The 22232-nt window shown below is 37.4% G+C and overlaps 1 protein-coding gene across 1 annotated transcript in view; it reads left to right on the top strand.

The window, feature by feature from the left end:
• ATAD1 (ATPase family AAA domain containing 1) overlaps positions 1–22232 on the top strand; it is a 36856-nt gene that overhangs the window by 8622 nt on the left and 6002 nt on the right. Inside the window, exons 3-8 of the mRNA XM_079794250.1 lie at positions 5289–5387; positions 7886–8006; positions 9460–9660; positions 13307–13413; positions 16520–16609; positions 20294–20344. Coding sequence (XP_079650376.1) covers positions 5289–5387; positions 7886–8006; positions 9460–9660; positions 13307–13413; positions 16520–16609; positions 20294–20344 — 669 coding nt within the window. The remainder of the gene's footprint in view (positions 1–5288; positions 5388–7885; positions 8007–9459; positions 9661–13306; positions 13414–16519; positions 16610–20293; positions 20345–22232) is intronic.

Raw genomic sequence — 22232 nt, 5'->3', positions numbered from 1 at the left:
AGCGTCGGCTTGCAGACTGAAGGGTCCCAGGTTTGATTCCAGTCAAGGGCATGTACCTTGGTTGCGGGCACATCCCCAGGAGGGGGTGTGCAAGAGGCAGCTGATTGATGTTTCTCTCTCATCGATGTTTCTAACTCTCTATCCCTCTCCCTTACTCTCTGTAAAAAAAAAAAAATCAATAAAATATATTAAAAAAAAGAAGAAGAACATAAACTTAAAAAAAAAAATAAATAAAGCATTTTAGAAATAGAGGCTCATTTAAATGTGTCAAAACTAGACAGTTGAATAACTTGTTCCTGGAAAAGAGTTTGGTGGTGGTACGGTGTTTTGGGGTACTTTCTTTTAATTTTAGTGGTTTTAACTGTGATCTGCTCTCCCAAATGAGGACTATTCATGTTTCAGCTGAATATAAACTTTGAAATTAGACAAATTTGGGTTTGAGTTCTGGAAATGCCAATTTCTAGCTGTAATTTTGGCAGTTCTTCTAATTTCTTTGACCCTTGAATTCCTCATCTGAGAAATGAGAATAATAGCTGTTCTCAGGGTGGCTAAAGGGTTAATTATAAAGTACCCAGTGCAGTGCTAGGCATATCGTAGATGCTCAATGAACATTAATTTCTTTTTTTTTTTTGGTCAGTGTAATTAATGCAACCTGAACACATTGCTAAATGAGACTGCTGTTGTGGGGAAAAGATTCTAGGGGAACTTGATTACAACAATTTCTATCTCTATAGGGTAAAAAACATAGTTGATATTTTCTTTTTTTAAGGAAATCTCGGATATAATAAAGGTTGTTATTATTTGAAGCGAGAGGTAATTTTGGCCTGTAGTGAAATTTTAGATAGAGTAAGGGGGGGGGGGGGTGACAAAAGGAATGTAAAGAGCGGAATGTGACTTTAATGGAGAAAAAGGCAGGTTTCCCAACTCGGTAGTAACGACATTTGGGGCCAGATAATTTGGTGGGGAGGCTAAGGAGACAGGCTAACCTGTGCCTTCTGAAATGTTTAGCAGCATCCCCATCTCTGCTGACTGGATACCAGTAGCACCCTTCCCTTCACCCAGGTTGTCACAACCCAAAACTTTGCCAAATGTCCTTTCGGTTGCAAAATCACCCCTCCCACCTCCCACCCCCTTTGAGAACCAACTATGTTAGAGCATGGCCTAAAAAAGAACATATGTGGGATGGCTTTACATTTATAGAATCACTAGAGGCCCGTTGCACGAAGAGATTTGTGCAATAGGCCTTCCTTCCCTTGGCTTCCAGCACCGGTTTTCCTCTGGCACCCAGGACCCAGTCCTTCGCTGTGGCTGGATTCTGCCGCCTTTGCTGCAGACTCTGGCCAGAGTCTGCCTTCTTCGTCTTTGCTGCAGGCTCCGGTCATAGTCTGCCGTCTTCGTCTTGGCTGTGGCCGGAGTGCTTGCTCCTGTAGATCCCTTTGCCCCGCTCCTCCCCCGCCCTCCCTCTCATAGCAGATGTCCTGCCCCGACTAGCCCCTTCACGCCTGGAGCAGCTGGGTGGCCGCCATCTTTGGCCTTCTAATTTGCATATTCCCTCCTGATTGGCTGGTGGGCATGGCTTGGTGTAGCGGAGTGATGGTTAATTTGCATGTTTCTCTTTTATTAGTGTAGATAATGAAAAACAAGGGTTAAGTTAATATTGTTATAGATACCACAATAGGATACCTTCCATAGCTGACACATAAAAGATTTAAAGGCAGTGAAAGAGAAGATATTTATAAGAAAGAGGTAAAGGGGATCTGTAAAAGGCAACTTTATCCATTGAGTAATTTTATAGGGGGATAATAAATCGGAATAATAATATGGTTCATAGCACTTTTAAAAAAAATAAATCTTTATTGTTCAGATTATTACAATTCCTATTTTTTCCCCCATAGCTCCCCTCCACCCAGTTCCCACCCCACCCTCTGCCCTTCCCCCCCACCCCCCACTGTCCTCATCCATAGGTGTACGATTTTTGTCCAGTCTCTTCCTGCACCCTCCACACCCCTTTCCCCCCGAGGATTGTCAGTCCACTAACTTTCTATGCCCCTGATTCTATTATATTCACTAGTTTATTCTGTTAATCAGATTTTTTATTCACTTGATTTTTAGATTCACTTGTTGATAGATATGTATTTGTTGTTCATAATTTTATCTTTACCTTTTTCTTCTTCTTCATCTTCTTAAAGAATACCTTTCAGCATTTCAGATAATACTGGTTTGGCAGTGATAAACTCCTTTAGCTTTTTCTTATCTGTGAAGCTCTTTATCTGCCCTTCAATTCTGAATGATACCTTTGCTGGGTAGAGTAATCTTGGTTGTAGGTTCTTGCTGTTCATCACTTTGAATATTCCTTGCCACTCCCGTCTGGCCTGCATAGTTTCTGTTGAGAAATCAGCTGACAGTCATATGGGTGCTCCCTTGTAGGTAACTAACTGTTTTTCTCTTGCTGCTTTTAATATTCTCTCTTTGTCTTTTGCTCTTGGCATTTTAATTATGATGTGTCTTGGTGTGGTCCTCTTTGGATTCCTTTTGTTTGGGGTTCTCTGTGCTTCCTGGACTTGTAAGTCTATTTCTTTCACCAGGTAGGGGAAGTTTTCGGTCATTATTTCTTCAAATACATTTTCAGTATCTTGCTCTCTCTCTTCTTCTGGCACCCCCATAATTCGGATGTTGGTATGCTTGAAGTTGTCCCAGGGGCTCCTTACACTATCTTCATATTTTTGGATTCTTTTTTCTTTTTGCTTTTCCGGTTGGGTGTTTTTTGCTTCTTTGTATTTCAAATCTTTGACTTGATTCTTGCGATCCTCTAGTCTGCTGTTGGATCTCTGTATAGTATTTTTTATTTCAGTCAGTGTATGCTTAATTTCTAGTTGGTCCTTTTTCATATCCTTGAGGGTCTCACTAAATTTATCGGCCTTTTCTAAATTATTGAAAAACCTTATAACCGTGGTTTTGAACTCTATATCCAGTCGTTTGCTTTCCTCCATTTCTGTCATTTGTGACCTATTTCTTTGTCTCCACATTTTGGCTGCTTCCCTGAGTTGATAGAGTGGCTTTGTGTGCTAGGTGTCCTATAGGGCCCAGTGGCTCAGCCTCCCCAGTTAACTGAGGTGGACACTCTTGGTGCACCCCTTTGTGGGCTGTGTGCACAGTCTTGTTGTAGTTAAGACTTGATTGTTGTTGGTATCACTGGGAGGAATTGACATCCAGGCCAATTGGCTGTGAGGATCAGCTGTGTCTGTGCTGGAAGAACTTCTGTGCTGGAGACACCCTTATGAGGCAAGACTTGCATCAGTGGGGCTTTGGTGCTCACTGAGTCTGCCCCCTGAGTGTGTCCCTTATGAATCTGAGGAGTTGTAATCTAGATAGTCCTACTCTGTCCCCTGGGTACACTGGCTCTTGGATCTCTAAGGAGGTGCCAATTTAGCCTCTGCCTGAGGCCACCCAGTAGGAGCTACAGAGAGATCTGCAGATTCCTCTTCTTTGTTTGGGTTTTGGAGGTGCCCAGATGAGGCCCAGCTGTGAAGCAATGCTAGCTGCTGCAGGGCTTTGGGCCTTCTTTTGGATGTACTGGGTCTCACTGACCCAGCTGCATTTTGTTAGGTAAGTTTAGATTCCAAAGGACCAGGCCATTCATATGCAAAAGCCTCTGCGCACAGCTTGGATGGGGTGGAGTCTCAGGATGGAGCAAACAGCAATGGCTTCCCGATAGCCCTGCCCTAAGAGGCCCCCGGGTCTCAGTGTCCTTGGTAATTGCTGCAAGCACCTCTGAGAGAAAGCCGCCCTCAAGTTCTGCCCACTGCCAGACAGTCCAATTTCTCCCCGTATGAGTCTGGGTCCCCAGAGTCTCGCCCGGAACTGGGGTTCAGAGCAGTCGGGAACTTGTGTCTCCCTGCAGATTGAAAAAGCCAGCCGCGTACTCAGATGCCAGCCCTTTCTGCGCACGCGTGCCTCCGTACCTCTGCAGTTTACTTCCACAGCTCCTCTGAGTCTCAGTGTGCTTTTCTCTTCCCTTCTAGTTGTAGAATTTCCACTTAGCCAGCCTTCCTGTGGTTCTGGATGATGTCGGTTGTGTCTTTTAGTTGTAGTTTTGAAGTTGTTGTGCGAGGCAGCAGTTCAGGTGTTTACCTATGTCGCCATCTTGGTTTCTCTGAAGCACATTGGTTCTTAGCACTTTTTAAAAATGCTGTTATTACTAGGACATGATCAACACACATTTATACTAATCCTTTAACCACGCTATAACTAGAATGCTGTGTGATTTGGATTTCCTTGTAGAACAGCAATACCCCTGACAAACAGCAAGATTTTATATAATCACAAGTATTTTAGGAAAATGTAACAAAAATTTAGGTAAATTCATGACTTAGCAGAGCACCTTCATTTCTAAAAATGTTAACTTATTTGAAATTTGAATGTTATTTATAGATTATTTAAGACTCCTTAGTGATCACAAACTTTTATCATATAATTGGGGAAACCAAGGTAATATGTTTGGTGGTTAGAGTATGGGTTCTAGTGTTGGATTGCCAGGATTGGTATATTGCCTCTTTCATTGGCTCACTTTTAACCTAAGGTAATTACTTAGTCTGAGCTAAATTTCAGTTTCTTTTTCTATTATGGGGAAAAATTGTGTGTATCCCATAGACTCACTCTGAGGATTCAATGAGTTAATCTGCTTATGGTATTTTGACATAATATTTGGCACACTCAGTAAATGTTTAACTGGTTACCTCGTATCAGGAATTGACTTTATGGGAGAGCATCTCAGAACAATTTGAAATTAGATAGGTTTGAACACCTATTGTAGATACCTGAGTAATTTGAAGGAAGTTAGGCACCTGTTTTCAGATACTCTGTTAATTTAAATAAATTCCAGTTGTCTATTTCTGGATATCCTTAATTCCTCAGTCTTTCATCTTGAGGTTTCATCTGTACTTATGATCATTCTACTAGGAAAGAGATATCAAGTTGGACCTTAGAGTCTCATTGCAGCAGTGTGAGGCCCTGTATATATATCTTTAATTATATACCCTATTTTCTCATTTCCCCTCATTTTTCACGAGCTGGTTTAAATTGCTCTTGTTTCTGTGAAGTAGACCCTCAAATTTTTCTTTACCTAAGGACTTAAAACGGGCAAGGATGAGGTCAAGGGGCCTAGAATATTCCTGGAAAATTCTTGTGTATCTGTTCATTGCTTTTTATATTTCACAGATGCCTCTTTTGAAGTGCCAGTAACTAAATATCAAACTAAAGAAGGTTGCTTGTCCCCCCTTCCTCCCCAGGCAGAGAAGTTAATGAAGCAAATTGGTGTGAAAAATGTGAAGCTTTCAGAATATGAAATGAGTATTGCTGCTCATCTTGTAGATCCTCTTAACATGCATGTATGTACCTTTAATCTTATTTAATATTTTGGGGGGGTCTAGAATTTTGTGTCAGTGGTCCCAAAGGCCATACCAGGTCTGGTGATTCTGTAGGAGGAATCACAGCATTCAACATAGTGGTACTCACAGACATGGCTTATTACAGCCAAAGGATACAAGGCAAAATCAGCAAGGAAAGAGGGTCATGGGATAAAACGATAAAGTCTGAAGGAAATCAGGCACAAGTGTCCAAGACTCTTCTCCCAGTAAAGTCACACAGGATGCACTTGATTCCTCCATTAAGTTGTAATAACCCATGTAAAATGCTATCCATGGGGAAACTCATTAGAGACTTCATGCCCAGGGTTTTAACTGGTTGTGTAGACTTTGTTTTTCTAACATCTACCAAAGTTCTGAAAGAAAATAGGTATTTGCCACAAACCAAATTGTTTGCACAAATAGTTTAGGCACAGTGAGCTGTTCTTATCAGGGAGTGATGGGAACACTCTTAAAACCTAAGTTCCCATACTCCAGCCAAGGACCTGCCTTGCAAACATAAGGATAATAATGTCAGTCCTGCTGTGTTAACTTATTTTTGTGCACATTTGTTGAGTTAAATTTGTGCTTTTTTATATTTACCTTTGTGGCATTTAAAATATATTGCTTTAAATCATGTGGATATTTGATTTGGAATTTAAATCTAAATTTTTATAATGAAGTATGGTAGGCAACACAAGATTTTGAATCCCGGTTTTTCCATTCATGGCCTTGACAAATTATGTCCTCTTTGAGTCTCAGTTCCCTCATGTATAACCCAGGGAATTATTCTGGATTAGACATGTATAATACCTGCTCTATCTACTTAAAAAGGGTTATTTTGAGGACCAGAGTAATGTAATTCATAAATTCTAAAAATCTTATGTGAATATTTTGTAAGAAGAGGTTTAAATACATTTTGTAACAAGAGGTATAAATAAATAGAATGAAATTTGATATCCTATTCCCAAATCTAGAAAATAAAAATCTACAATGTCTGTTATTATCTGTGTGCACAAAGACATACATAACCCAGAATTAATCCTCCATTTGAATTTGATTTAAAAATTTTAAATAGTACTTCTTTTTTTAAGTTGTAAAGAAAGTAAGTATGTTGTAAATATTGCTTCTGACTGGCACCATGTTCAGTTATATTAGAGTTAGGTTGATTTTTTTTTAATGGTCTTTTCAGTTTATTAAAAAAAAAATAAGTCAGAAGGCTTTAAAATACACAAACTGTGTCTATTTTTTATTATTTTTTTTTAATATATATATATTTTTTATTTCAGAGAGAAAGGGAGAGGGAGAGAGAGATAGAAACATCAGTGATGAGAGAGAATCATGGATCAGCTGCCTCCTGCACACCTCACACTGGGGAACGAGCCCACAACCCAGGCATGTGCCCTGACTGGGAATCGAACCATGACCTCCTGGTTCATAGGTCGATACTCAACCACTGATCCATGCTGTCTGGGCAAACTGTGTCTATTTTGAAAGTATTTGTCCACTATTTACTATTCATAAAGATAAGTTTTAATACTATTTTACTTTTGGTTAATAAAATTCAGAAGTCCATTTGGGTGGCATAGGCCTTTTTTCTAAAATTCACTCCTGCCCTGACCGGTTTGGCTCAGTGGATAGAGCGTCGGCCTGCGGACTGAAGGGTCCCGGGTTCGATTCCAGTCAAGGGCATATACCTTGGTTGTGGGCACATCCCCAGTAGATGGTGTGCAAGAGGCAGCTGATTGATGTTTCTCTTTCATCGATGTTTCTAACTCTCTATCCCTCTCCCTTCCTCTCTAAAAAATCAATAAGATATATTTTTAAAAAATAAAAATAAATAAATAAAATTCACTCCTATTATGCTTGACAGCATCCTACTAGTATATGAATTAGGTACACTTCTGGTGAGCCCTTCCGGATCAACAGTGCTGAATTAACTGAGCTGGTTGTCAATCTTCTCGGCAGGGTGAATTCAGCTTTTAAAGTCCCTGCAGAGTTTTGAGTGCCAGACCTAGTGCTTTTCTCTTTTTTTTAATAGTAGGTAGTTGCGTATTAAATTCCTTTTTGCAGTGTCACAGTACTTTAATTTCATTATTACTATGAAATGTCTTTACTCTCATTAATATGTAATTTTAATCTTTTATTATTTATATAAAATTATCAGAATAAATGTTGCCATTTGGGGGAAATTTTAAAAAATTATATTTTTATTGATTTCATAGAGAGGAAGGGAGAGGGAGAGAGAAAAATCAGTGATGAGAGAGAATCACTGATCGGCTGCCTCCTGCATGCCCCTTTCTGGGGATCGAGCCCGCAACCTGGGCATGTGCGCTTGACTGGAATTGAACCAGGGACCCTTTGGTCCACAGGCCAATGACACTGTATCCACTGAGCGAAACCAGCTAGGACTGGTGGAATTTTTTTTACTTAGGTGAGTAAACATCAGTTGTAAAATTCATGTTGACCTTACCTTTTACCAGGTTACTTGGAGTGATATAGCAGGTTTAGATGATGTCATTACGGATCTGAAAGACACTGTCATCTTACCTATCAAAAAGAAGCATTTGTTTGAAAATTCTAGGCTTCTGCAGCCTCCGAAAGGTAAAGTATATTTGCTACAGCATTAAAAATCTTAGAACCATTGAAACTTTGTCATTACAGAACTGGTGGATTTGAAGTTAGATTTTTCGAGAGAATGCTGAGATCCAGTAAACTAACAGTTTTCATATAATTGCTCATTCTTTTTGTGTGTTTTTTCTTAATGTATTAACATATTTATTCTCTCATTCTCCTAGAGTACAATTTTTTAAAGATTAGAGCTCTGGGATACCATACGTCCCTTTGTGCTCCTCAGATAATTTCCTTAGCTCCTCCATGTAGGTCTGATGCAGCTTCTCTATCTGCTCCAGGGTTGGGTTCAGAGTGATGAATTGGGATTGGATGGCTAACAACAGTGTGAATAGGTTTCCGATATTAATTGCTCATTCTTTAGCTTCCCAAATTTAGATGACGTTAACATTGCAAAATAATCCTTTTATTTCAAACTCATTTATTATTTTCAAATAAATGGAAATTGGGAAAATCAAGGTTAAAAAATATCCAAAGTCACAATGTGGTATTTTTGTTTGTTTGTTTTGTTTTGTTTTCAAGATAAAACTTTTTTTAAAAATTAAATTTATTGGGGCAACATTGGTTAATAAAATTATATAGGTTTCAAGTGTACAATAAGACTTCTTTTTATTATTTCACAATTCTAGTGACTTTTTTCCTTTTAATTACTTCCACTTAATTATTAAATACACCTTATTTTTAAGGGAAATGTTTCCTTGTCCTTAGTTAGTAATTACTTTGAAAGTCTTGGAACTCAAGAATTGAAAGAGATGCCCAGCTGTGTTTGGCTCAGTGGTTGAGCGTTAACCTATGAACCAGGAGGTCATGGTTCAATTCCTAGTCAGTTCACATGCCTACATTATGGGGTCCATCCCCAGTAGGGTACTTATAACTGCATCCTTAAATGTAATGCCTATTGGGAATTGGGCCTGCAACCTGGGCATGTGCCCTCACCTGGAATTGAACCGTGACCTCCTGGTTCATAGGTCGACACTCAACTACTGAGCCATACCAGCAGGCAGAAAAAAGTGCCACTTTTAAATAATATTGCTAGAATCACTGATAACATGCCAGATGAGAAAATATGAATATTAGTGAAATTTAACATATATAAGGAAATGGGGATAAAATAGTTGAATGATTAATTATAACGCTAACACTTAAGTAATTATCACCCAGGTCAAAAAGTGAACATTGCCTGGCTGGACATTTTTATTGAAGGGAGGAGGCACAAGATGCTATAATCCAAAATACTTGTCATCATTGACACTGAATATAGAATATGGCTCCTTCCTTTTCTACTATTAAAAAATATGAATAAAAACAAGTGAATGCTGGGAAACATTTTACTGGGGCTAGAATTAATATTATGTTGATTATCACAAACTAAAGCAAGTATCTTGTTCTCTTAAAGGAAATAATAAAAGAACATGTTTATTTCCAGGTGTTCTTCTCTATGGGCCTCCAGGCTGTGGTAAAACGTTGATTGCCAAGGCTACAGCCAAAGAAGCAGGCTGTCGATTTATTAACCTTCAGCCTTCAACACTGACAGATAAGTGGTATGGAGAATCTCAGAAATTAGCTGCTGCTGTTTTTTCTCTTGCCATAAAGCTACAGCCTTCCATCATCTTTATAGATGAAATAGGTATGCTATGTCTTCTATGGTAGCATTTTAAAATGCAATATTTAAGGTTGGTATTTAGATGATCAAATTGAGTTTTGTTTTTGTTTGTTTTTTTAATATATTTTTATTGGTTTCAGAGAGGAAGGGAGAGGGAGATAGAAACATCAATGATGAGAGAGAATCAGTGATCGGCTGCCTTCTACACGCCCCGCACTGGGTATCGAGCCTGCAACCCAAGCATGCACCCTGACTGGTATCGAACCATGATCTCCTGGTTCAAAGGTTTATGCTCAACCACTGAGCCATGCCGGCTGGGCCAAATTGAGTTTTTGACATTTTTTAGGCCAAATTACTAAAAACAAAAGCGATAACCATCGTAATATGCTATGCATAATTTCTGTGTTGCAGAATGAGTCTGTTCATTATCCTACTGGATAGCTTTTTCTGTGTTTTCCCTGTTATAAACAGAATGCAGTAGACATCCATGTACATATTTCCTTAAGCACATATGTTTGTCCAGGGTAGATATCAACTAGTAGTTGAACCATTAGGCTGTGTGTTGTGTTCGTCTTCAACCGCACGAGGACGACCAGTTCTTCAAAGTGGTTATACCTGTTTTCACTTTCATTATTGTGTAGTTTGTATCCCTAGATACTCCCTAAAAATTTTTTTGTCAGATATTATCATTACTTTTTGCCAACTTAAATAACATAAATTATCTCATTATTGTTTTAACTTGGGTTTCCCAGCTTACTGTTAAATTTGGGCATCTTTTAACATGTTGATTAGTCATTTGGATTTCCTTGCTTGTAAATTGTTGGTTTTTTGGGGTGATTTTTTAATTTTTTTTTTGTAATTCTTTTTTAAAAAATATATTTTTATTGATCTCAGAGAGGATGGGAGAGGGAGAGAGAGATAGACACATCAGTGATGAGAGAGAATCATTGACCGGCTGCCTCCTGCACACCCAACACGGGATCAAGCCTGCAACCCGGGCATGTGCCCTTGACCGGAATTGAACCTGGGACCCTTCAGTCCACAGGCTGATGCACTGAGCCAAACCAGCTAGGGCTTTTTGGTTTCTTGTTGATGTTCATTATGATTGCTGGATCTTATGGTAAAACTATATTTAGCTTTGTAAGAAACTACCAAACTATCTTCCAAAGTGGCTATACCAGTGGTCGGCAAACTCATTAAGTCAACAGAGTCAAATATCAAGAGTACAACGATTGAAATTTCTTTTGAGAGCCAAATTTTTTAAACTTAAACCATATAGGTAGGTACATTGTTATTAACTTAATTAGGGTACATGGTATTTTGTGGAAGAGCCACACTCAAGGAGCCAAAGAGCCACATGTGGCTCGCGAGCCACAGTTTGCCGACCACTGGGCTATACCATTTTGCAGTTTCTTCAGCAATAAATAAAAATAATCTGTTGTTCTGCATCTTCTTCAGCAGTTTATTGGATTTTATTATAAGTTTTATTTATTTTATCTATTCTAATAAGTTTGTAGCGGTGTTTTATTGTTATATTAATTTGCAATTCCCTAATGACATGTTATTGAGCATCTTTTCATATGCTTATTTGCCATCTGTATCTCTTCTCTGGTGAGGTGAGGTGGGTATCTGTTTAGATATTTTTGGGTTTTTCTATTGTTGAATTTTAAGAGTTTATTGTATATTTTGGATACAAGGCCTTTGTCAAATATATGTTTCGTAAATATTTTTCTCCATTCTGTGCTTTGGCTTTTCTCTTAACAATGTCTTCCACAAGGAAGAATTTTTCATTTTAATAGACTCCAACTCCACTATTTTTTCTTTGATGGATTGTTTTTGGTGTTGTATGTAAAAACTCATTGTCATACCCTGTATGGATTTTCTCCTGTATTCTAGCTTTATAGTTTTGTGTTTTACACTTAGATCTGTGATGCATTTTGAGTTAATTTTTATGAAAGGTATAAGGTTTGTTTCTAGATCTTTTTTTAAGCATGTAAAAAATGTTCTAGCAACATTTATCAGATATGCATTAAGTTTTTACAAAAATACTATATCCAACTTTTTAAATAGTATTTACATATGTCTTTTGCCATCCTTTTCACCATTCTGAGCCCTTATATTTAAGTATGTCTCTTATAAGCACCACACAGTGGTGGTTAAGTAGGCAGCTGAACTTAAACAATTTATCTTTAAAAAATAAATAACTTTAAATGATTAGATTTTCTTTATCTTTGTCTTTTTTTGGGGGGAGGGGTGAACTAGTTTGATACATAGTCCAACAATGGATAGATTATACAAAATTGGAACTGTATAAGAAAATCCAGGATTTATTTTTAATGTCTTGTTTTATTCTTAGGATGTAAGACCTTTTAGTTTTTTCATTCTAGGAAGAAAATGCTTCCCTGCTTCTTAAAAGCATTTCATGTTTATTGTAGATAATTTGGAAGACAAAATAATTCAAAATAGGAAATTAAAGTTGTTCTTAAGTATTTCACTAAGCAATTACCAAAGTTATTTGCATTTTGTTTAATTTTTTACCATGTATAACATCATATACATGTATGCTAGCTTGTGTGTTTTAAACCATTTTCTGTCCTACATTTTCCCACTTAATAGTGTTTTGACATTTTCTAATGTCATTTTATTTATTACCAGGGAAAGTGAGGAAAAGGCTGTGACCCCATAATTTTTTTTTCCATTGCTTTTTTTAAAATTTATTTTTTTATTATGGTATCACATAATTGTCCTCATCCCCCATTCCCACCCCAAACCCCTCCCCATGTATGCTCCCACCTCCCTGTTGTCCGTGACCCCTGGTTAGGCTTATATGCATGCATACAAGTCCTTTGGTTGATCTCTCCCCCTTTCCCCCACCCTCCCCTACCTTCCCTCTGAGGTTTAAGAGTCTGATCGATGCTTCCCTGTCTCCGGGTCTGTTTTTGTTCATCCGTTTATGTTGCTCATTATTTCCCCTAGATGCATGAGATCATGCGATACAAAAATACACTTGTAAGAACCGAAAATGAGACGAGCCATAATGGTTATGCTGACAGGAAAATGAATCAGTCTGTAGTGAGTTTTCCTCTGGGCCAACAGTTCCCTTGAGTCCTTATTTCAGTGTCAAACAGTTCCTTATGTGTAGATGTCAGCATTGATATTTCAGTTCTGGATGGTGGACAAATGGTGGTGATGCAGGTCTGTCTGTCTCTGGTTTGGTCCTGGGCATCCTTCAGCGACGCACAGCTGCTGTCTGCTAGCTCGGCAAGGCGTCGTCAGCGTCTTCCATCTCTGGACTGTCTCTCTGACCCCATAATTAAGAGCACAAAGGATACAGATAATCTGGAAAGTTAGGGCCAAACTACACAGATGTTCCTCTAAGACACTACTTGATCTTTTTCTAGCCTCTCAGTACCAGATCCTTTACTTCTTTTATATATGTTAGCATAAATGTATTTTTAGGAAATCAATGAAGGTTGTAAATTGATTGTTTGTTTTTCAGTTTGTCCAATAATTTGCCAAAATGGTTACATCAGAACAATGTGTGAAAAGGCATAGTAACCCTTTTTCTTGTAATCTTTCAGGAAGTTATTGGCTTTGGGTTAAATGATTTGAGATTATATAAAGAGTAAATAATTGTTAATTTCTAACACTGAGGACCTTTTCTTTCTAGACTCCTTTCTTCGAAACCGTTCAAGTTCTGACCACGAAGCTACAGCCATGATGAAAGCTCAGTTTATGAGTCTCTGGGATGGATTGGATACTGATCACAGTTGCCAGGTATTGGAAGAAATGTGCCTTAAACTTGCAGTGTTGAAGAGAAAAATCCAGGGTGAAGCCTCTCCTTGGAATTTTTAGGATCATGATGCCAAGAAAGAGGAAGTGACTGGTGGCTCTGGGTCTGATTTACCCTTGCTTAACTCCCTACTGCACTGTCTTCACTGCTGGCCTCAGCTTAATTTCTTTAGCTTTTTTGCAGTTTGTCCATTAACTTATTTGAGTTTTGTAAATACTTTATTATTTATGTATGTTTTGTAGACAGAGGGGTAAAGGACCTCCTTTATCCACCATGTTACCATAAATCAAAAGAAAGAGAAGAAAGCACAACAGGTGAATTTAGGTGACAGTAATAGAAACCATTTTTATTAATAATTGGTTCTGATAAAGCTCTTCAATGGGAGTAGTTTACAGGTTTCCAAAACTAGTATTCTCTTTGGCAACAGAATTTAAAGTACTTAGACAATTGAGTAGGTGAGGCCATGTAAGAGGAAGTAGCTTAATATCATATTCTATCCTATCATATTATAGTTTCAGAAGCCGTGGAAAGAGCAATAATTGGATGAATTTTATACTCCAGAGCCACTTCAGAGCTCCACAGCATGGTTCTGATATAACACAACTGAAACAGTTTTCAGAACCAGGATTTCTTATCACGCTAATAGTGCTTACTGTTTTCCTTATGACAGATTTTTATTTGAGGGAGCAAATAAGGATGTTACTTTTTTATTTAACTCCAGCAACATTTTATTTAACCTTTTTAGTGTTGAGGGCATTAAAATCGACATTAATTTGAATAACAATTTTAAACATACTCTTATCTGAAACAGCTTTTCTCTAAAATTGTTTGTTCTATGACTATGGATGGAATCCAGTACCCCACCTAGCTTTCTTGTATGTCTGATATGGCCACAAATGAAACAAAAATAGTGGAATGACATTAAACCTGTCACCACTACCAGACAGCCAAGTTAACTAATGATGTTCTTCATCTTGAGAGACATGAGACATATAAGACCACAGTGTTTTGAGGGTAGTCATTGACCCTAAGTTTTGAGGTATAAATTTAGATCTGATTATTTTAAATGTGAAATGATAAAAAATTTATCTTGATATTTTGTCTTAAAGATTTTTTTTTTTAAATATATTTTATTGATTTTTTAACAGAGAGGAAGAGAGAGGGATAGAGAGTTAGAAACATCAATCAGCTGCCTCTTGCACACCCCCTACTGGGGATGTGCCCGCAACCAAGGTACATGCCCTTGACCGGAATCGAACCTGGGACCCTTGAGTCCGCAGGCCAAGGCTCTATCCACTGAGCCAAACCGGTTTCGGCTGTCTTAAAGATTTTTAAAAGTCTTAACTAAATACCTAAAGGTGCATTAATTTTGTTGCTTAAATGCTAAAAAATTACTGTTGCTTGCCATTTTTTATTTTAGTTCATTTACAATATATAAAGATAAGTGTAAAGGTTCCCTACCAATTTTTGCCCCTTAAAATTGCTCCTTAAAATTTGCTGCTTAAAGTGAAACTACAAGTGGTTTCATGCACTCTTGCTTTTTCATCATGAATATTTGTTATTATCTTATAGGTATTCATTAGTCATGTTATATTAGGTTTATTTGGATTCTTTGATCCTAATTTTTAGCATTCCATCTTCTATGGGGTTTTTTGTTTCATATCTCTCTTTTAACACTTAATACTGTATCTCAAAATGTACTTTCTTATATTCATCCTCTATCTTGTGCAATTAGTTCTTTGATCACTCTTAAGACTTTTTTTTTGTTTTAAATGTAGTAAGAAATTTATCTTTCTTATTAATTTATAGAATTGTAGATAGCCAGTAAAAACAAACCACAAAATAAGAGCATTAATATTTTGTTTTTATAAGACCTCTTAAACCAAATGCAAAATTGCATTGTAGAACTAACATTTCTCAAATTTATATTTGTACTTATATTTTTCCCCTCTAGGTGGCAACCTCTCACAGTTAATTGAAAGTAATTTGGCTCTTAAATATCATTAAATGTAGAATATAAGATTTAATGGATTTTTCAACATGTTCTGGAGTTAGACTTGTAATTATTTCAGAAATCTAAAACCTCTTAGGCTGAAATAAAATAATAATAAATAAAACTTTCCATTAAAATACCAGTAAATTTCATTTTGGATAGCTAATGTGTGCTGTTATTAGATTATACAGAAATATCAACAGTAATGGTAATATTGAAGCCCTTCAGAAATGAACTTTTATATATCTTTGTCTTTATTCGTGTTGATTTTTCATCTCGACATCCTTTATAAATTAATGACATTGACCCAGAAGTTGGCAGGGTCACCAGCATTTTATAAAAAATTCTACCCAGGCCCTAGCTGGTTTGGCTCAGTGGATAGAGTGTTGGCCGGTGGACTAAAGGGTCCCAGGTTTGATTCCAGCCAAGGACACATGCTTGGGTTTCTGGCTCGATTGCCCCCACCCCCAGTAGGGGGCGGGCAGAAGTCAGCCAATCAATGATTCTCTCTCATCATTGATGTTTCTATCTCTCTCCCTCTCTGAAATCAATAAAAATATTTTTTAAAAATCCTACCCAGAATTTTGATGTTTACTTTTTTCTGTTGCCCTTGTTTAAGGTTGAATTGCTTGAGGTATTACTAGCATTGAAAAGATGTCACCTGTACTGCTTACATATGCCATGAGATAATGATGTGAAATGTAGAGGAAAATGTTACTTTTACCAGTATCCTTAGACTTAGGGGAAATGATTCTTTCCTTAATATTATTATTAATATCCCATTTATACTCCCAAGCTATAACATAAAAGGCTTTTAGTTATTCAACATGTAGCAATTGAGTAACCATCTTTTGTAAAATACAGTAATTTAAAAAAAAAAATCTTACCAGCTTTGCTATCTCCTGATCTGTTTAGGATTAACTTCAATTTGTATGTATAAATATTTGAGTAATACATACTGGATTAATGTCAGGTTTCTTACAGAAGATTTAATTTAAATGCCACTTAATTTTCTATATTTTCTAAGCCCCTTTAATAACAACTTAAAAGCATTATTATTGGTGGATTTAATACCTTTGCTTTCTTTATATATTTAGGTCATAGTGATGGGAGCGACTAACCGTCCTCAGGATCTTGACTCAGCTATAATGAGAAGAATGCCTACAAGATTTCATATCAACCAGCCAGTAGGTGGTTTTGATTGATGTTATAAACAGTTAAATATTCACTTTCTAAAGGTCTTTACCTGTGATTTCCAGAAAGGAATGATTTTTAAAAAATAGCACTTATTTCTGACAGGCAGGGTAGGAATAGGGCAACAATTCACATAATTGTTTCTTTGTTCATTCTACTCTTGCTTTTCTCTTCTTTTCTGTCTTTCCTAAGATCCATATGATTTGCTTCTCCTCAGTGTATGTAATTACCTTAAGTTTGCCTAGATACTCTAGTGGTTTTCTTTAGACTTGCAAGTTATCTATGGAAGATACATATGAAAATCTAAATTGTATTTTTGGTTTAGGATAGGGGTTGGGGTTAAAGAACTGTTCTGTTCAGAAGTCCTGACAGGATAACAACCGGGATTTATTTGATTAATTATTAGCAGCTGTAATAAGCGCTTTCCTTTGATAAGATTAATGGCTAACCAGTAGTTAAGATATTAGACTTTAACTTAATGGGAATGTGTTGAAACAGTACAATATTCTTTTTCTTTTTTTTTAATATATTTTTTTAATATATTTTTTACAGAGAGGAAGGGAGAGGGATAGAGAGTTAGAAACATCGATGAGAGAGAAACATCGATCAGCTGCCTCCTGCACACTCCCCACTGGGGATGTGCCTGCAACCAAGGTACATGCCCTTGACCAGAATCGAACCTGGGATCCTTCAATCTGCAGGCCGATGCTCTATCCACTGAGCCAAACCGGTTAGAACAGTACTATATTCTTTCTAGCATTCTTTTGCTAAGAAGTACCTTCAAGTAGATAATAATAATTTATTGATACTCTGATTTTTGCACAGAATATTCAGAACCTGAATTTTCTCTGACTTTAGATCAAAGAAAAAAAAACTGTTAGTAACAGAAGATATGTACTATACAATCGGCATGTTACATGTATAGCTATTCAGAGGTACTTTTAGGTTATTCCTTTCAAATTTTGAAGTAAATAATAATTCACTTCTAATCTTTGTCCCACTTTACATTCTGCATCTTACCAGATCTGTTTGTGGCAGTAAACCTGTCTCCTAAAGATTGATGGTTGTAACCTCTATAAATTTACTCTGCTTTGCTGTGGCTACAACCTCTGGTACCTCTGAGAGTATGCATATATTTATCCACTCTCTTAGGAAATTTACCTGATAAATCAGTGAAGAGAATTTTTTTAACCTGATGTAGGAGATTATACCATTTATTGTGTATGACCAGTATTGATTAAGCATTAATATGTGTCAGACCCCCGCAAGACTCTGGTGAATGGAACATAGCCCCTGGCCTCAAAGAACTCTGTGTTGCAGTGTAGTCAGACATGAATAAATAATGCAAAGTGTACTGTACACAGGTATGTTTAAAGAACTGTGAGAACCTGAGATGATGAAAAATACTAATAATTCTGTCTGGGGAGTTGATGAAATGTGCAGACTTAGCCCTGGCCAGTAGCTCATGGTTAGGCAGCAGTCGCCAACCTGTGGTCTGTGAGGTCCGAAAAGTTGGCGACCACTGGTTTAAGGAAACCTTTGGAGCAGTGGTCGCCAACCGGTGGTCCATGAGGTCTGAAAGGTTGGCTACTGCTGGGTTAGATCATCGTCCCAATACTCCATGGTTGTGGTTTTGATCCTCCATCAGGGCACATACAAGAAGTAACCAATGCATGCATTAATAAGTGGAATAACAAAGCAACGTTTTTTCCTCTCTCTCTAAAAAAAAATTAATAAATAAGAATTAAAATTTATAGAATCCACCTGGGCATTGAAGGGTGGTAGGAAATTATGAGATAAGAGAAGGCTTTGCTGCCCAAATGAACAAAGGCAAGAAATTTCTGTGTGGAAGCTCATGTTTAGCTGTAACTTCTGGGGTACTTCCATTAGAGCATCAAGGAAAATAGATCATGAGACTGCTGCCAGGTTTAATGAACTTTGGATGTCACACAGAATTTCTGTTTTATTTTGTTAACTAGACATCCAAACATTTTTTTGGAAAATTAGTTTACCTCAGTGGTTTGAAGACAAAGATTATATTGATAGAATATCTGCTTGTAGTCCAATAGAAAACAAAGAATACAGTAGAATAGAACATAGGATACATAGCATGGAAAGTAGACTCTACTAAAGTTGTATTTGTTTTTTCCCCCAAGATTTTTATATTTTTTATTGACCTTAGAGTGGGGGGCGGGGGAGAGAGAGAAAGAGAGAGCAAGAGAGAGAGAGAAAGAAACATCATTTGGTTGCCTTCTGTAGGCACCCTGACTGGGGATCAAATCGGAGACCTTCAGATGCACAGGACAATGCTCTAACCAACTGAGCCGTACTGACCAGGACTAAAGTTATAAGTCTAATATATTAATTTTGTGAGTTATCAAAATGAGTTGTAATAGATTTACAAATTTGTTATAAATTCGAAGACTGTTATTGTAGAAACTGGGATTTTATAACTCTTTCATTCTGTTTATAGAGAACTGGAGGCCCGGTGCACAAAAATTCATGCACTGTCTAGGGGATGGGGTTCCCTCAGCCTGGCCTGTCCCCTCTCACAGTCTGGGAGCCCTGAGGGGATGTCCTACTGACGGCTTAGGCCCGCTCCCTGCCTAAGCTGCAGTCTGGCCTCCCTCTGACCCGGCAGATCAGGGGAAGGCGCCACCCCCATTACCCCGCTGCTGCTGCCGCCAGCTGCCATGGCTGCCGGCCCTCCTCAGCCCTTGCAGTTGCTGTGGCTTTGTCAGGAAGGACGTCCAGAAGACATCTGGGCTATCCAGTCTAATTAGCATATAACCCTTTTATTAGTATAGATAGGGTAGTTGGGTTTTTTTTTATTGCATAACTGTGACATTAAAGTGTATGATTAACCTTACCTTGAAACTCCTCTCCAAATTAAATGTTTATTTTAAAATAAAGAAAGTAGTTTTTGGAGATCACCTGACACACCAAATTAACCCTCATACTTAACATCCTTGAATTACAGAAACAGCAGGGTTTGGTTTTGTTTTTCGGGTCATTTGATTTTATATTTGTTGTCAGCAGGTCTGGTTTTTTTCAGTTGTTATGGGAATAGGGATGAGTTCAGCTATAATGATTCTTAAAAGCATTTATACTTTCTATATATAAGGTATTTTATACCACCTTCTATTCTCTGGTGTAATAGTAAAATGCATTGTTGGGGGGAGCATACAGGCATATGAATGAATGTGCTATCATCACTAAATAAAAATTCACTCATGTAAATTAGTGAACATGGAAGTTATATGTTGAAATGGAAGAACTGAAGGGGTTTTGCTTGCCATCTCTTCAGTTACTAATAAAAATTTATGGCAGTGGTGTTTTCAGAAGTTTTCTAAATGAAGAAAAGGAGATGTACAGAGTAATAGAGGAAAGTCATTGGCAGTCATAGGTCATCTACTCAAGAAATATTTAAGGGCATGTTTCCTGCCAGACATTGTGCTAGGCATTGGGGATTCAGAATAAGAAGATATAGTTGGGTAGGACAACCAAGACCTTGTTTTAGTCAGTAGTTTCCATAACCTCTGTCAGAGTTTCTGTCATTTCTTATAGGGATTGTCAGGTAATTTACAGCGAAGGAAGAAATATTAGGAAAACTAGTTGGTCCCCCCCCCCCCCGCCCCCTTTTGTTTTAAAGCTAACTGGAAATTATCCTGTTTTAGGCTCTAAAACAAAGAGAAGCAATCCTGAAACTCATTTTGAAAAATGAAAATGTAAGTAAAAAATTATAATTTTTCTCTATCCTATAAATAGCATGATTACTAGGTGTACTGGTTAATAATGCAGATTTTTTTTCAATAGGTGGAGTTACACATATGTTGATATATATGCGATTTGATACATATGTTATTTTGTTGTATTGACAATAAGTTTCAAAACTTCATATGTCAAATTTGCTGAAGGTGTTAACATCATAGATATTTTTACACTTAAAAATGTCGATTTTCATGCCAAAAAAAGAGCATTTGCGGGAAGTTATAATTCATTACTTTATTTTGAAGAAAAGTGCTGATGAATACTTCGGGAAGCTTATGGTGAACATGTTCCATCTCAAGATACTTGTGAAGGCTGGTTTAAACATTTTAAAAGTGATGATTTCGATGTAAAAGACAAAGAACGTCCAGGTCAACCGAAAAAGTTTGAAGACCAACAATTACAAGCATTATTGGATGAAGATGCATGTCAAACTCAAAAACAACTTGCAGAAAGATTAAATGTTGCTCAGCAAACAATTTCCGATCATTTACAAGCAATGGGAAAGATTTGAAAGGAAGGAAAATGGGTGCCACATCAACTGAACCAAAGACAAATGGAAAACCGAAAAGTCATCAGTAAAACGTTGCTTCAATGGCATGAAAGAAAGTCTTTTTTGCATCGAATTGTGACTGGCGATGAAAAGTGGATTTATTTTGAGAATCCCAAATGCACAAAATCATGGGTTGATCCATCGACTGCAAGGCCAAATCGCTTCGGAAAGAAGACAATGCTCTCGTTTGGTGGGATCAGGAAAGTGTGGTGTAGTATGAGCTTCTAAAACGAGGTGAAACCATTAACACTGATAGCTACCGACAACAGATAATCAATTTGAGCCATACTTTGATCATGAAACGACCAGAATGGGCCAGAAGACATGGCAAAGTAATTTTGCTTCATGATGACGCACCATCACACACTTCAAAACCAGTTAAAGACACGTTAAAAGATCTAGCCTGGAAAGTATTAACCCGCCCACTGTATTCACCAGACCTTGCTCCTTCAGATGACCACTTGTTCCGATCGATGGCACACGCACTTTCTGAGCAGCACTTCAAAATGTTTGAAGAAGTGGCAAATTGGGTCTCTGAATGGTTTGCCTCAAAACAAGAAAAGGCCTATTGGGACGGTGTCCACAAATTACCTGAAAGATGGGGAAATGTGTAGCTAGCGATGGACATTACTTTGAGTAAAGCACTTTTGATGTTTCTCTTGAAATTATCTTGTTTTCTTTGATTACAAAATCCACCATTATTAACTGGTACGCCTAGTATGTCCTTAAATCATTTTAGAGAGAAATGAAAAAGAAAGCTGAGAATAATGTAGCTTTGAACTTGACATAAATTATTATATAAAACTCTTGGCTGATCATATAACTCAATAATTATGGTATACTTGAACTTACAGATTAAAATCCTCAGATATTTTTCACTGTTTTCCAAGTATACAAGATATGTTTATCTTTGTACAGAAATGTGGGGCTTTTGTTTTTTATTTAATTGTAATATATTTTTAAAAATATATTATTTTTTATTTCAGAGAGAGGGGGAGGGAGGGATAGAAACATCAATGATGAGATAGAATTATTGATCGGCCACCTCTTACATGCCCCCCAGTGGGGATCGAACCAGCAACCTACTTGCCCTGACCTCCTGGAATTGAACCGTGACCTCCTGGTTCATGGGTCAGTGCTCAATCACTGAGCCACACTGGGCTACACTTCTTTTTTTTTTTTTTTTTGGTACAGTCTAATCTTGTCTTTTGCCAGTCTGGTTTAGTCTGTTTGTATTATGATTACTCATAAATTTAGATTCATTCTTTCTTTCCATGTATCATGCTTTTATAGTT

Source organism: Cnephaeus nilssonii (assembly GCF_951640355.1).
Source record: "Cnephaeus nilssonii genome assembly, chromosome: 16".
In the NCBI taxonomy this organism is placed as follows: Eukaryota; Metazoa; Chordata; class Mammalia; order Chiroptera; family Vespertilionidae; genus Cnephaeus; species Cnephaeus nilssonii.
Note: the sequence above shows the minus strand (reverse complement) of the source record. Positions and strands in the feature narration are given on the sequence as shown.